Source organism: Heteronotia binoei, chromosome 1, assembly GCF_032191835.1.
Source record: "Heteronotia binoei isolate CCM8104 ecotype False Entrance Well chromosome 1, APGP_CSIRO_Hbin_v1, whole genome shotgun sequence".
Taxonomy (NCBI): domain Eukaryota; kingdom Metazoa; phylum Chordata; class Lepidosauria; order Squamata; family Gekkonidae; genus Heteronotia; species Heteronotia binoei.
This window is the reverse complement of record NC_083223.1, coordinates 208,949,786-208,966,908: the sequence shown is the minus strand read 5'-3', so window position 1 is coordinate 208,966,908 and position 17,123 is coordinate 208,949,786. Positions and strand designations below refer to the sequence as shown.

The window sequence follows — 17,123 nt, the reverse complement described above, 5'->3', positions numbered from 1 at the left end:
CCTGAGAAGACAGCAGTAACTAAGTCTTACTAAAATGGGAATGGCTTCCAATGTTTAAGGGGGAAGCCCATATCTGTTTGGACATTATTTAGCAAACTTTCATCCAGATTTGTCAATTAGAATCTTATCATTTGAATTGAGTCTAGCACTAAAGTCTCTCTCTCCCCCACCCCCTTTAGAATCAGGTGTGCTGGAGTATCTAATAAAAGGTCTTCAATAACAAATTCAGATTCATTACAGCACCTTGCTATATCTGATCATTTTTGAGGGGAGGGATATATACATTTAGTATTAGAAGAGACCCCATTTTGAAGTGTAGGAGGACAGCCATTGCCCATGGGTTTGAATTTTTTAGATGGACACATTCAATTTAAGTGATGTAGAGATTAGGATTCCTAAACTCCCATGAAGGGGTTTAGAGGTGGGGTTTGATGCAGTGTGCTGGAAGTGATATAGAGGGGTGAAGCTCAGGAATTGACATCATTTGACCTTTGACTTGGAAGTGATGTCACTTCCTTGCTCCTGGCTCCACCCCCAAAGTCTCCTGACTCCACCCCCAAAGTCCCCAGGTATTTCCTGAGTCAGACTTGGCAACCCGACTCTAGGGTCATCTAGTCCAACTCCTGGCACAATTCAGGAGCTCCACAAATACCTTCCTCACAAACATACATCCCCAGTGGCCCCTGCTCCATGCCCAGAAGATGGCAAAAACCTCCAGGATCTTGCCAAACTAGCCTGAGAAAAAACTGCTGACGGACCCCAAAGTGGCAATCAGTATTTCTCTGGGTGCATAAGAAAGGGCCACAAGAGCTAAACACTGATGGAACCCTCCTGCCCTCCTTCTCATGATCTGCCTAATTCACACAATAAGCATTGCTGTCAGATGGCCATCTAGCCTCTGCTTAAAAACCTCCAAGGAAGGAGAGCCCACCATCTCCAGAGGAAGCCTGTTCCACTGAGGAACCACTCTGTCAGGAAGTTCTTCCTAATGTTGAACCAGAAACTCTTTTAATTTAATTTCAAAAATGATTGGTTCTGATCTGACTTTCTGGGGTGACAGAAAACAATTCTGCATCATCACTTCACGTGATCTGGACACTATACTTCTGTTGATAGAGCCCAAAACTGAATTTGTCTTTTTAGCCACCACATCACATTCCTGACTCATGTTCAATGTACGGTCCGCTAAGACACATTAGATCCTTTTCACACATGCTACTGCCAAGACAAGTCTCCCCCATCCTATAATTATGCGTTGGATTTTTCCTGCCTAAATGCAGAACTTTACATTTATCCCCATTAAAATTCATTTTATTTGTTTTAGCCCAGTTTCCCAGCCTGTCAGGATCATCCTGTATCCTGTCTCTGTCTTCTACTGCATTTGTGACCCCTCCCAATTTAGTATCATCTGCAAATTTCATAAGCATTCCCTCTATTCATCCAAATCATTTATAAAGATGTTGAACAAAATAGGCCTCAGCCTGAAGTATTTCCCTTTGAAACCAGTGAAAATTAAAATGAGCACAATACTGAAAACAAATGTGTAATAATTAATATAATGAAATAATGAGGTTTTTGAAATGAAAATGGATAAGAAAACAAAAAAATGCCCATTCCTACATTTTACCAAGGAGGCATGTGTTATGGTCAATGAATGTTGGTCATAAAATGCCATCTGGGCCTTACTCTCAAGGAATTATTTACCTTGTGTTAACTCCAATCAGCCTTCTTTAAAACTGTATTAAAATCTCAACTGCAGTTGCTTGTATCCAATTTAGTACTCTTCTCCTTTCAACAGGGCATAATGAAATGATTAACTATGTTTACAGCCAACCTAATAAAAACCCATTGTGATATTTTTCATTCGCTGGAATTAAAAATAGTAAATTATGCTATGATGATTTCCATTAGTCTCAGTCAAAGTTTACAAACAAACAGGTTAATTAATTAGCCAAATAATTCCACGCTATATTTGAAGCTATAATACGGAAATGTCTTGACAAAACAGGTCATGCTTATTGCATGCTGCTAATTACAGCTGCAAAGTTATACCCTTGTAAAGACTTTCCTGGCTTTTATCAAATTTTATGGGTTTTTCTATCTTTTCTGAATTTGAAAAAGATTAGTTCCAACATTGTTTTGAAGTTTTAACATAGAAAGCAACCTTTGTTGTTTTATTGGTGTTGCAGAAACAGTGCGCAACGAGAACAAAGATACACAACAAATTTAAAATTGTATTTGATTCCCCCCCTTCATGACACTATTTTAAAATTGTTAGTAAAATACAACCAAAATAATCAAATCCACAATCACTAGTCATAGAACTGCCTGAATTCAGATATGGATACACAACTACCCACTGTACACATCTCCCACCAGGTATAAAGGATGCATGCATATATTTTTCTTTAAAATATCTGTTCCTGTGGTCCTCATTAGGATGATAGCAATTGTCCACATTTTAACTTTGTAAGAAGTGCTTTTCTTTCAGGTAGCTGAACTATTTCCCAAAATAACCAAAAATAACTCCATATTATTTAAAAATCCTAGGATCTTTTGAAAAACATTGGGCAATTAAATCCTTGCAAATAATACAAGCAGTGTCTATCTTTAAGAAATAGGCATCCTCAGTAGCTATTAAAGTAAAGGTAGTCCCCTGTGCAAGCACCAGTCTAGGTAACTAAAACATTATTGCCGGTCTTGGGTGTTGTTCTTTGAGCATATGAAGCTGCCTTATACTGAATCAGACCCTTGGTCCATCACAGTCAGTATTGTCTACTCAGGCTGGCAGCGGCTCTCCAGGGTCTCAAGCTGAGGTTTTTCACACCTATTTGCCTGGATCCTTTTTTGAAGATGCCAGGGATTGAACCTGGGACCTTCTGCTTACCAAGCAGATGCTCTACCACTGAGCCACTGTCCCTCCCCAAAAATTGGTTTTTTACTTGATGGAAGTTTCCACCATGGCCAGTTCAGGATGATGACAGGCTCTTTCTTTGAACATATGAAGCTGCCTTATACTGAATCAGACCCTTGGTCCATCAAAGTCAGTATTGTCTTCTCAGACTGGCAGCGGCTCTCCAGGGTCTCAAGCTGAGGTTTTTCACACCTATTTGCCTGGACCCTTTTTTTGGAGATTCCAGGGATTGAACCTGGGACCTTCTGCTTCCCAAGCAGATGCTCTACCTCTGAGCCACCGTCCCTCCCCACCGTCCCTTTGTATTAGGTGGGGGGAGAGCGGAGAGCCAGGGTCATTTCCAGGTCTATTTTGTCAATTGATGAAGGACTCATAGGAGTCAGGCCTGGTAACAGCCACCAGGAGACTCGCATGATATGCACAGGCCTGGCTACTGGCTCCTGCTCAACATCAGCCACCCCACAAAAGTCAATATGGTACAGTGTTTAGAATTTCAGACTAGGTTTTGTGAGACCCAGGTTTGAATCACCACACTACTATGGAAGATCACTAAATGACCTTGGCCCAGTTATACACTTTCAGCCTAACCTACTTCACAAGGTTGTTGTGGAGCTATAACAGAAGAGAGGGGAATTATGTAGGCTGCTTTGAGTCACCATTGGGAAAGGTTAAGTATAAATACAGAAAATAAATAATAAATATAGGCAGGGTTTGGAAAGAGTGAATAGGGTTGCCAAGTCTAAATGAGAAAATACCTGGGGAAGTTGGAGTGGAGCCAGGAGACTTTCCCTAAAATAAATAAATAAAAATACAGCAGTGCAGTTCCCCTGAATACAGTCTTCATTCCCTCATCTCCCAGCAGCTGGCTTCCACTCTCTCTCTCTCTCTCTCTCTCTCACACACACACCCCAGCCAAAATAAACACAGTTTGAAAACACACACTTTACTATCCATGGGAGTTGCTGAATGCTGTACACTCAATTCAGATCATCAGAATAACACAGGGAAACCAGAGACTCTTATTTTATTGTGCAAATGAGTTCTGAATGGGCTGTAAAACAAATGGAGTGAACTTCCTCCCAACAGCCACATTGTTCTTCAGGGTCACCCCGCCCCTATTCAGCCTAGCTCCAAAATTTTAAAGGCACACACACCTTTTTAAAAAACACCCAAGCCCTTCCCAAGTCTTCTAAGTCTTCCCAGGGTTGAAGGCACATGGAGTCTGTGGGGGTGGGGCTTCTCCCACAGGCCAGCTGACTAGGGGTGGGAAGGAGCCTGGAAAAGCGGGGGAACTGGGGATTAGCAAGACTAAGAGTGAAAGAAGTAAGGAAATATGCAAACTGCTAGGATGAAAGAAAGAGGAAATTGTGTGGGGAAGGGGATACAAGGTGCCTTCTTCATATCCTTGTGGGTGCCCCATCATGCAACCAGGTTTGACCTGGTGGTCAACTTACCCAGAGTTTTCCCAAGGACAGGCTGCCAGCTAGAGGAAAGGAGGGACAGGTGGTGTCATAATTCTCACCAACCAAAATCAGTGATTCAAACTCAGAGTCCTCAGAGGAGGAGCCCAAGGAGCCAAAGCCATGGGTTGAGGAGGACCTGTGGGAACAGGGAGGGCCTAACATGCTAGAGATGCAAGCTGACAATATACCAGCAATACCAGAGGTCACCTTGTTGGAGCCTGCAAATGAATCTTCAATGCTAGCCCCTGAGACAAGCAACAGACTTCCACTGAACAAGTCTCAAATCCAGGCCCCTAGCCCCCTCCCCGTGACGTGTTCCCACTTTGAAGGAACAGCAGCAGCAGAAGGCCTGAGCTGAGGTTGCCCAAAGGAGGCGAAGTGCCAGACTGGCTAAGCACAACCATATCCCAGAGCCATGCAGTGAGAAAGATACTTCTTTCCAGCCTCCTGGCCAAAGCACAGCACAGGAGCTTTGACACCTGCCAACAGTAAAGCTGAGCCTGATTATCTGCCAGCCCATTTAGGCTGAGGCTTGGCAAGGCTGACTTGTTGGATCAGTAGGACCCTAGTTGGAAGCCCTGTGTGCAGCTCCAGTCTTTGTTCTCAAGCCTCACTATCAAGGCCTGCAGGTGCTACTACAAAGGAGACTTGACCAGGTCTGCCTGCATTACACAGGACAGATAAAAATAGGCTAGCTAGTGGATGGAAAGATGAAATAGTGGGGGAAGAGAAAATGTGATGCTCCCACAATTCCTTGCTGGTCCCCTGCTTGTTAATATATTTAATTTGCAACATGACTTCACCTGTGGGTATTCAAATCTGGTGACTGGAGCCATGAACAAACAAGACAGATCTTTCCACAAACTTCAAGAAAGACCCAGGTTAGCAGAAAAATCTGTCATCTAATAAAAAAGGAAAATCTGTAACTTTAAGAAACCAGTGCCCTCATAATGGCCAAAGGTTGCCAGGTCTGTGTTGGAAAATACCTGGACACTTTGAGGGTGGGAGGAGAGAATGGGAGGAGAGGGGCCTCAGCATGGTATAGTGCCATACAGTCCATCCTTCAAAGCAGCCATTTTCTCCAGTGGAGCTGATCTCTGCCATCTGAAGATAAATTGTAAAAGTGGGAGATCTCCAGGAGGCTGGCAACCCTGCAATGGCCATTTTTGGGGTTCCTGGGCAACCCCAACAATATTACATGCCTTAAAGCCTTGGTTTCTTTCAGTAAAGAGCATTGGACCTAGACCTAGGAGTAACTGCTAGGCCTGGATAAATAGGCTTGTATTGGTTGAACTCTTTGAAAGACTGCTTGCTGAAGGATCTGGAAGCAAATGGGAATTGCATGCATTCTTACCATATTTTTGAAAATGTCTTTGTAAAGTTCGAAGAAGTGGAAGTGAAATGGGGGAACAAGTATGACCTTGTTGCATCTGAATATTATGCTTGCTGCATTCTAAAGGATTGCTGTTAGAAGTTAAAGACTCCAGAGACTTTCATTCACTTCTCATACTACCACTTGCACCTTTTTTGAAGAAGCACTGCATTAATTTGTGTTAAAAATTTAAGGACTTTGGATGTGGTAAACTGGATGTTCTAGTATTTTGTATGATTTAGAGGTTTTGATAATTTAAGAATTAATATATTTAAATTCTATACAATACATTTAATTGTAATCAATGTTGAGGCTGGTAATTGCGGAAGCCTTGTGACTTGGATCTGTTTCTATTTTACGTGATTCTCTGTTTGGTTGCATAGGACTGGTTCAACAGCAGCCTCTCCCCCCGCCCCCGAAGCAAGTGTGTTGTAGTGGTTAAAGTTTTAGACTTGGTTCTGAAAGAGCCATGGAAGTTCTGTGGGTGATCTTGGTCCAGTCTATCTCTCTCAGCCTCCTAACCTAATTCACTGAGTTTTGAGGGTAACATGGAAGAAGAGAATGATGTAAGCTGGTTTGGTTCCCCATGGTGGAGAAAACTGATGTATAAACTTAATATATAATACAAATAGCTACAGATTGGGGGGGGCAGATAAATAGTAAGCTGATTGGCGGAGTTGCTAAGAGGAGGGGCTATTAAGAGGAGGGAAATAGTGTTGGGAGGTGCTACAAGGAAAAGTGAGGTGCTCCTCCCTGCAAATTCCTGTGTGTTCCCAATCTTTGCATCTGGGTCCCAACCCAGCCTGGTGGTGGCCAGTGTGCAACTGCATTCAGTTTGGCCCAGTCTGGAGGTGGTGACTACACAAGTAAGCCAGAGTTTTCCTGAGGATAGGTTGCCAGAGGAGGATAGGAGGGAAAGCTGAAGACAGGGGGGATAGCTCAAGGGAGGTTGTCTGGGTGGGAAGGAAAGAAGAAAGCAAGAAAGGAGGAGAAGAAGTTATGGGGACTTTCATGGAAAGGAAAGAGGAAACAATGTGGGGGAAGAAAATGAGATTCTGCCTCCTGGAGGTACTTGCAAGTCCGCCAAATTTATTACAATATCCATATTTAAGTGTTTAAAAAAAGTCCACCAAGAGTGTTAAAACAGGAACATTGCCCAGAATTTCAAACTCTTACAGCTATATTTGTTTTACCTCCAAGGAAATCAAGTATAGGTATATATGTGGATTGTCTATAGAATAAAACTACTGAATTTCAGGTCTGTTTACATATTCAAAAAGTAAATCAGAGGTTGAACTTGAAACAGAGTCAATAATCTATTGACAGATCAGGCGCTCTAAGCACACTACTCTTTCATACTGGGATAAATGACCATGTCAACAAATTTTCTATAGTAAATGAAGATCAAAGTTACATAGATAAACACAGTGAACTATGAATGGCCAGTGTTAGCAGGGATATGCAATTTTTTTAAAAAAAATGATGGGCCAGAGGGTCCCATCTTAAGATCTCAGAATCTTGGATCTGGGAATATGTTCAGGTTTGATCTCATGTCTCTGTGGCTCTACTGATTCAATGGCAGAAAAGCAGTAAAGACCACAGTGATTCTCCCACTCACACTGGGCAGGTTTCTGAAACTGAAATTGTTGTATAGTTGGACACATAGTGAGGAACATTCTATCCCTAATCTACCACTCCAACAAAAGTACTAAATTGGAGGGAGGCTCCTTCCTTGGAGGAAGGTTGAATTGACAGCATTAGGAATAAGATGCTGCATACCAATTTTGGGTCTTGAATTTGAATTCCTGGTAGTAAGGACTAGTTGGAACATCAGAGAAATTTCAAGCATTGTTCACCATCATCACCTTTTGTCTGAATTCTGGCTTCAGAAAGGTTGGCAGGGAACCCAATTGTATTTGTCTTCAGGTGTACAGATATATACCATTGAAATACTAGTTGTCCATATAGATTTAATGGCCTGTTTGCTTGTCTCCCTTTTCTTGACTATGGAAAAAGTTCAAAGGAACACAATATAAACAATCTTTTTATATTAAAAAAAAAGACTGCCCAAAGTCATATTCTTATTCATTGTTACACTTCAGTCCTATCATCTAAAAAATTCTACATGGGGTCACCCTTGAAAACATTCAGAATCTGTAACTGGTGTAAAATACAGCAGGGGTGAGTTGCAGAATCATGTTACACCTTATTTTGCAATCTATAACTAAGAATAGCCATGTCCAGGGCTTTTTTGGAGCAGGAACGCACAGGAGCACAGTTCCGGCTGGCTTGGTGTCAGAGGGTGTGGCCTAAAATGCAAATAAGTCCCTGCTGGGCTTTTTCTGCAAAAAGCCCTATGCGCAACAATGGTTATGTCAGGGGGTGTGACCTAATATGCAAATGAGTTCCTGCTGGCCTTTTTCTACCAAAAAAGCCCTGGCCTTGTCCAATTCAAACTGCAGACACTTACCTTTAAAATCCTTCATGAACTGCAGCCAACATAATGGGAAGGACTGTCTCACTCTCCATGAGCCCATGTGGCAGGCTGGAAATCCCTTTTCCAAACTATGAGGGTACATTTGGCTGCCAACCACTTGCGGGGGTTTTCTGTAGCTTCCCACATGCTATGAAATACTGTCCCTGATACCATTAGAACATCTTCATCTCTCAACAGATTCTTTCAGTTGTATCAGTAGCCACTAGTCCCCAAGAGATCAATTTTGGGGGACAGCAGCAGGCTGCAACAGGAAGGCATATGTAGTTTCAAAGGCAATACTTGCTGAATGCTACTATTTTGACTGCTGCTGACTGTTGGGTTTCCACTCAGTACAAGAAACAGAACAAGGTAATATTATATTTGAAGGAACAAGTGATATGGAAAAATGCAGGTTTTACCCTACTTTTCACAAATACAGAATTCCTTACCCTTTTCCGCAGGTTATAGGTCAATATGAGGTTCCTTGAGAAAGAGTGTGAAAAGGCTGTGTAGAACTCCAGGACTTTCTGTAAGGCATCCCTTTTGATCACATGAAGGTCACAGTAAGTCAAAGCCCTTACGTTAGCACAAGACTGGGCAAGAGTTGTTTCTTTCCAGAAGACATCACCAAATACATCTCCTTTGCCTAGAGCAAACATCAGATCAATAACCAAATGATTACTGCAGTATCAAGATTCAAACAGCAGCCACAAGAGGCAAATATTTCCCCCTTCCCAAAGCCCATTTTATTAAAAGTACATTTCCAACCAAACTTCCTCCTGTGCAGCACAGAGCTGTATAGATCCCTGATGGAAGGGCATTTTCCAACACCGTTTAAAGAGGCGGTGGTCCGTCCCCTCTTGAAAAAAACATCATTAGACCCGGCCCAATTGGCACATTATCGGCCGGTCTCAAATTTGCGCTTTTTGGGCAAACTTATCGAGAGGGCAGTGGCAGGGCAGCTACAGACTTTCCTGGATGATGCTTCCGTCCTCGATCCCCTTCAGTCCGGCTTTTGCCCGGGCCATGGGACGGAGACGGTGTTGGTTGCCCTGGCAGATGACCTGCAACGGCATCTGGATCGGGGCGGCTCGGTGGTGCTGATGTTGTTGGATCTATCGGCAGCGTTTGATACGGTCGACCATCGGCTACTGGCCCGCCGCCTCGCCAACGCGGGGATTCAGGGGTTGGCCTTGCAATGGCTTTCCTCTTTCCTCGAAGGTCGGGGACAGAGGGTCGCTATTGGGGATGAGCTGTCCCGGAGGCACACGCTTGACTGCGGGGTGCCTCAGGGAGCGGTTCTGTCTCCAATGTTATTTAACATCTATATGCGTCCCCTCGCCCAGATTGCCCAAAGGTATGGGCTGGGTTGTCATCAGTATGCTGATGACACCCAGCTCTATCTGCTTATGGACGACCGGCCGGTCTGCGCCCCAGAAAATTTAGACCGGGCATTACAGGCCGTGGCTGGGTGGCTCAGGCAGAGCGGGCTGAGGCTAAATCCTGCGAAGACAGAGGTCCTTTGCTTGGGCCGTCGGGGTCCGGGAGGGGAAATCCCCCTGCCAGCTTTTGACAGTGCGCCGCTGACTGTGACGCATAGGGTCAAGAGCTTGGGGGTACTACTGGAGCCTTCCTTAATGATGGAGGCCCAGATAGCAGCCACTGCCAAGTCCGCATTTTTTCATCTTAGGCGGGCAAGGCAGTTGGCTCCCTTCCTGGAGCGTGATGACCTAGCAACAGTGATCCATGCAACGGTCACCTCGAGGTTGGACTACTGCAATGCCCTCTACATGGGGCTGCCCCTGTGCCGAACCCGGAAGTTGCAGTTGGTGCAGAACGCCGCCGCCTGGTTGTTATTGGGGCTCCCAAGACGGGAGCACATTCAGCCGGGACTTCGGGCTCTGCACTGGCTGCCAATACTTTATCGAGTTCGGTACAAGGTGCTGGTCATTACCTTTAAAGCCCTATATGGCCTAGGACCTGCCTACCTGAGGGACCGTCTCTCCCCACATGTTCCCCAGAGAGTACTGAGATCGGGAACTCAAAACCTCCTTGTTGTCCCCAGGCCAAAGGAAGCCCGTTTGAAATCTACGAGGGATAGGGCCTTCTCCACAATGGCCCCTTTCTGGTGGAACCAGCTGCCAGAAGAGGTAAGGGCCCTGCGGGATCTTACTCAATTCCGCAGGGCCTGTAAGACAACCCTCTTCCGGCAGGCTTACAACTAACCGGCACTGAAATTTTGAAATCGAGCGTAGTTTTATAAGACTGTAGAATGTTTTAATATTTTTATTATATAAAGTGTTTGAATTATTTAATTTTAACTATGCAAATTGTATGAAATGTTTAAACTTTTATGTCTCATGTTAGATTTTATATGCTGTAAGTCGCCCTGAGCCACTTGGTGGGAAGGGCGGGATATAAATTACAAATAAATAAATAAATAAAATATACAAAGTGCTGCTCTTGAGTACCTTCCCTAGTTAGCAACATCAAGCCTGATTTAAACATGATACTGGGCATGTAAGGGCGGGTGGAATCTGTCTGACACTCTGTGCTGCCGGATTTACACAACAGCTGTGCTCTTTGTTGCTATACATTTTTTGTTAGTTTATCAGTGCAGTGCCTGCCTGGTCCATGGATCTCTGGAAAGCAGAAGTAAGATAACCTGCTTTGAATGTGATCCTGGCCAACTGCAGCACCATGAAAGTAGAAGCACTTTCTTACATCTGGTATCACATTTAAATCAGGCCTCAGTTATGTTTAGTTAAAGGCAATACTTGGAATCTGCCCTCATACCTCAAAATGATACATAGTCTTAATACATACATAGTCTTTAATAGTCTTAACTATTTTCTGCCAGTAATGTGGTGTCATCTGCGTATCTCAAATTATTAATGCTCCTTTTACCAATTTTCACTCTTCCATCTAAATCAGCAGGCAATTACAACCCAGGTCTAAATTCTCCCAAATTTGTATTTATTTTTCTTTTTCATCTCCTCCTGCTTTCTCAAAACTGTTGCACAGAGCTCTTCCAACCTCTTCCCTATCCCTTGCACATTTTTCAGGTAGAAGTAAGAAAACATAAAAGGGATCCAAAAGCTCTTCACAGAGGTAATGATGGAATGTGATGAAGCAGTGGAAAGAGCCCAACTGGAAAGATAAAGAAACTGTTTTTCTCCATCTCTGTGCCAAACTCTGACCCTGAGTTTATAAGGTAAAATAGCTATGAAAAATCAGAAGACTATCACAGCAGGCATTCCTTGCCTGCTTTCCTTCTTCCCTGCTTCATTCCAAATCATACTGCCAGTTCCTTAGATTTTACTTCCAGTGCTATATTGTTAAATAATATAATGGTCTTAGATGTTGATGGTGGATGGGTTGTCTACTTGTTCTGCTCCATAGGAAATCAAATAACATGTAAAAATTCAAAGCATTCTAGAAAGGAAATCCAGAAAGGTGATACTGTGTGAGTTTTTATATTTATTTTCTCCAAGTGAATCCCCAGTAAATCTGTACAGAGTTACAAGCTAAATGATAATAATTGTCTAAAAGGAAGTTTTGTACCAAACAACTGTGACAAGGACCGAACCAAAGGATGTTTTTAAACATGGTCCTGCCCTATCACATGAAAGTGCAAGAATGACAGTGCAAGAATGCATGAAAGTGCAAAAATGACATGTGCAAGTACAAGAATGATATGGTGTATTGTGGATCTGTGATTGGATCTTACCATTGTTACATCCAGGGCTTTTTTTGTAGCAAGAACTCCTTTGCATATGAGGCCACACACCCCTGATGTAGCAAATTCTCCTGGAGCTTACAGTAGGTCCTGTACTAAGAGCCCTGTAAGCTCTTGCAGAATTGGTTACATCAGGGGTGTGTGGCCTAATATGCAAAAGAGTTCCTGCTACAAAAAAAGCCCTGGTTACATCATTCTTCTCTCCTCCATTTTACTATCACAACAAGCCTATTAGTAGGGTTGCCAAGTCCAATTAAAGAAAAATCTGGGGACTTTGGGGGTGGAGCCAGGAACAAGGGTGTGACAAGCATAATTGAACTCCAAGGGAGTTCTGGCCATCACATTTAAAGGGACAGCACACCTTTTTAAATACCTTTCTTCCATAGAAAATAATTAAGGATAGGGGCACCATCTTTTGGGGCTCATAGAATTGGACCCTCTGGTCCAATCGTTTTGAAACTTGGGGGGTATTTTGGGGAGAGGCACTAGATGCTATACTAAAAATGTGGTGCCTCTACCTCAAAATAGCCCCCCCCCAGAGCCCCCAATACCCACGGATCAATTCCCTATTATTCTCTATGGGAATCGTTCTCCATAGGGAATAATAGAGTGCCCAGTAGACATTTCCCTCCTCCCCACGCTTTCTAAAGGGGGGGAGGGCCTCAAAACCAGGGAATCCCCTGCCCCCACCGTCTCTCTCACACACAAATGCTTACTAGATCTTCTTCCTGCAGAACTTTACTTGCTGTGAAAATGAAAGCAAAAGAAAGGGAAGGGCTGTTCTTCATGGAAACTATTACTGACCCTTTCCAATGAAGCCCTTCTTGTTTCCTGTTTCCTGCGCAGCCTTAAAGGCACACATTTTACAAACGGATCAGCTGGCTGGGGGCGGGGAGAAGCCTGTAAAAACGGGGGATCCCCGGCTGGGACCTGGGGATTGGGAAGCCTACATGCATGTTCTTTTCTCTCACTGGCCCAAAGCGAGTGGCACCAAAATTTGCACCATTTCTCTCCCCCCCCCACTCCCCGCTTCTGGATTTTTGGAGAGCGGGGGAGGAGGCTGCAAATTCAAGGGTCCCCTGCCAGGGCAGGGTGGGGGGGTGGGAAACCTACCTATTAGGCAGCTAGGCTGAGAATGTGTGACCAGCCCAAGGCCACTCAGCAAGTTTCCATGGCACAGCAAGAATTCAAACCTGGGGCTCCCAGATGCTAGCCCAGCACTGTAACCACTACATCACCCTGGCTCTCTTAAAATATAATAGATGCCATTGAAAAATCCAGTTAATGCTTATTCACATGTATTAACTCAGATTTTCCTTGCATTTATCTGATCCTTCAAATGTTCCCGATTTTCTGAGAGTTCATGCATTACTATAAAAATAAGTTTTCATCATAAGAATTTGCAGGTCCAAAGCAAAAGCCATAACAAAAGCTACACTGCTCCTTTTACTAGCACCAAACAAAATGACACAAACACAACCAAGCTTTCAAGTTCTACAGACTTCATGTTTAAACTGCAACAAGGAAAGGGGGCAGATTCTCACACTATGATCTTGTCAGCATCCCATGCAGATTTAAAATGGTACTGGTATCATGTTGCATCCCATTAATTTGTTTTAATAAAAAGTTAAAAAGAATAACAACAGTTGATCTAATCTCTTTCAAATCCCAGACAAGGCACACAGATCCCAGCAGGATGTGAGCACAGGAAGAACATGGTAGTTTTTATATTAACAATGCTGTAGATTAGTTTTAGTTAGTGTGCAAGTTAAAAAACCAAAGGAAGTCATATTGGATCATATTTTCTTGTGCTGGGAGTAAAACTTGTGAGTGCACTCTCTTTCCATGTTCATTTTCCTCCAGTTGCTAAATTTGATTTACCCACTGGTGGGTTTGATATCTTGCTAGGTTTCTAGTTTTTTTACTGTGGACAGAAACCTTGGATATTGTTCATGGTTTGAAAAGGCAATTTCTAGATGTTGTGGAGGCAACATCAATGTTTGTCCACTGAAGCGTGCAGTATTTTATAGAGAAAACTACTGTAGTTATTAAAGAGCCAGAACTCCTTGCTCAGGCAATCCTCTGGCTGTTGATAGTATACAATATCCAAAGAGCAATAAACTTAATAAGCTCTCTATATCCTTAAAACTTAATTTACTAGTAGATTAATGCAAATCTACCTTATCAGAAATGGATTCAGAATTATCCCACTTGGAAACTGTTTGCTTAACTAACTATAATTTGGATTAATCAATTTGTTTTAAAATGCAGGTTGCTGTCAATAATCTATGTAGATTCAATCAAAGGGTATGTAGAAGAATATATCACTTCCCTGTGTTGTTCAGAAGAAGAAAACTTACCTTTATTACACTTTTTTCAAAGCATTTATAGGGTTTAGGCACCAATTTAATTCCCTAATCAATTTATTGCTGTACTTGATTTCAAGTAATATAGCTATTTGGATAAACACATTAGCCTAATGTTGAATGGTAAAAAAACAGCATCAAACTTAATAGCATTCAGCCTCTTTTTGTACTTTTACTGTTTTTATTTGGCTTGTCAGGCTAGTTGGCAAAGTGGATGAAAGTCACCCTGAGATGCACTTTCCTCATTCATCTGAATTCAAGTGGTGCAGCCCGATCTACACCAGTATGAGGTCAGACTTGTGTGTGTGTTTGTGTTTTTGAAAGGGTATTGTCGTCTTCCTTCATACCTATTTATTTAAACACTTTCTCTTCCACTTTCACATGAAGGATATTGGATCTGTATAGATATTTTAATGCAAAAGGTCTGATCAACATAAATGCTTTTCCCACAGAATCCAAAATTGCACCTTTATTCTAACAAGATCACTTCCTACGATAGGGCAGCAGAACAAAGGCTGAGTCTAATGGCACTTATAAGAACAACAAAGTTTTGTTCTTTGTTTAAGATTTCATCTGCATACACACTTCTTCAGATACTATTATGATAATTATGCATGCACACTATTATGTATGCACACAAAAGCTTATACTCAGAACAGACCTTTGTTGTAGGGTTGCCAAGTCCAATTAAAGAAAAATCTGGGGACTTTGGGGGTGGAGCCAGGAGACTTTGGGGGTGGAGCCAGGAACAAGGATGTGACAAGCATAATTGAACTCCAAGGGAGTTCTGGCCATCACATTTAAAGGGACAGCACGCCTTTTTAAATGCCTTTCTTCCATAGGAAATAATGAAGGATAGGGGCACCATCTTTTGGGGCTCATAGAATTGGACCCTCTGGTCCAATATTTTTTAAACTTGGGGGGTATTTTGGGGAGAGGCACTAGCTGCTATTTAACCTGCAATACTATACTACTTAACCTGCCTTCGAGAACATATAACTTGCAATAATTGTTACTAGCTAGGAATATCCATAACCTTCCAACCCAAAAAGGACATTTTCATCAGGTTTTTTTTAAAGAGCCCAAAAAGAGGACAGACACACAGAAGAGGCAACCATTTCATATCACAACAAATATGCAGCAAAGATGGTCAAAGAACCTTTTTTAAAATGTTTACAAAAGTGCTTTTTTAACATTAGGAATTACTTGCTGAATCATTATGGGTGCGTTTCTGACCTAAAATCTCACTACTTCAAGAAACGCAACCCATCCACTCAGCGTCCCCCTGCATTTCAGAGACCTCCGACTGAAGCGGGGACCTCTTCCCACCCCAGTCTCACAGCCCTCAAAAAGGATCCTCCATTTCAGACCACGGTTTCGTCTCCCCCCAACCCCAGAGGAAGCTACTCTAGCCGGCTCTCCTCCGCACCATTTGATAAGGCGGTTCCGGGTCTCCCGGCTTTCCAAGGAGGGAAAGCTTTTTTGAGGGAGCCCCTCGCCCCTGCCTTTTCTCCCTCCCTCCCTCAAATTGCGGGCCTCGATGGGGTGGACGGGCATGGCGACGCAGGCAAGGAGGAGGAGGAGGCGTGCCTGGTTGGGTGGCATGCGGCACTGGGGAGGTGGGCTCCAGAACCCTCAACAGCTGGCAGTGTGCCTGGCCCAGTCCTGGCAAGCTGCATGGTGGTGGCAGTGCTGCAAGGGCCTCCTCCTCCCCTCCCTGCACGTTCCTGCCTCCCTGGCTCCACCTCTCCAAGCGAGGCAGCTTCCAGCAGTGCCACATGCCTCCATGGTGGTGTGAAAGGGCATTTAGGGTGGAGAGGGTCGTCAAGTTGCAGAGGACTCCCCCCCAGTTGGGTTTTCAAGGCAAGAGACAAGAAGGAGCAGCAGGGAAGCCACAGTGGCTTCTAATGTCCGAGTGTTTCTTGCAGTGCCCCCCCCCCCTTGGTGATCCCCTCACCCAAATTTTTATCGTTTGAGCCCCTCCATCCAAGATTTTCTGGCTACGGCCCTGGTGGACTCTGTGGCACTGTACTGTGATGAGGTCTCTCCTCTCACCAAACCCTGCCACAGGTCCACCCAAAACCTCCTGGAATTTCCTAACCCAGAGTTGGCAACCCTGATGCCAGGTGATGCAACAAAAGTTTCAAAAAACCTTCTTTCAAGCCATATAACAAACTTCTATAAGAGGAAGCAAAATCAATAACGAGACTATAAAGTTTATTATTCCTCCCCCCTTCAGGTTGAACATATGAAGCTGCCATATACTTAGCCAGATACCTGTAATAACAAGCTCAGTATTGTCTGCCAGCAGTGACTCTCCAAGTTCTGAGGCAGATGCTTTGCCTAGGCTTGATCCTGACGAATTTTTTTAGTGGCGATGTCAAGGGTTGAAAAGTGGAAAGGCAAATAATACACTGATATTTTCTACCTTTAGAGATATTCTACAGCACAACGAACAAGCCCACCCTGGAAGTCCCAACCCATCAGCCTTACACTCAGAGACACATTGCACTGGATCCAGCCTTAAGTTCTGTGGTACAAAATGTCTCCTCCTTCATTTTTGAGAACTTGTCAGAGCTGGAACCTGCAGTAGGTCTCAAATGGTCTAACTGAGAAATCCAAACTGGGTATTCAGCCTATGTACCTGCATCTAACTGTGGCCAAAGAAGGAGGACCAGTCAAAAGAGCCTCCTCATATCCCAAGGTGCCTGCATTTCAGTCGAAAGTTCCTATGATACAATGGAGAAACTTTCTGACCAAGGGGTCAGAACATTGCTTCTATGACATCTCTTG

At 43.5% G+C, this 17,123-nt stretch overlaps 1 protein-coding gene across 1 annotated transcript in view; it reads right to left on the bottom strand.

Annotated features, from left to right (window-relative positions):
* KCNH1 (potassium voltage-gated channel subfamily H member 1) overlaps positions 1-17,123 on the bottom strand; it is a 396,454-nt gene that overhangs the window by 178,074 nt on the left and 201,257 nt on the right. The window contains exon 10 of the mRNA XM_060247256.1: positions 8,675-8,871. Coding sequence (XP_060103239.1) covers positions 8,675-8,871 — 197 coding nt within the window. The remainder of the gene's footprint in view (positions 1-8,674; positions 8,872-17,123) is intronic.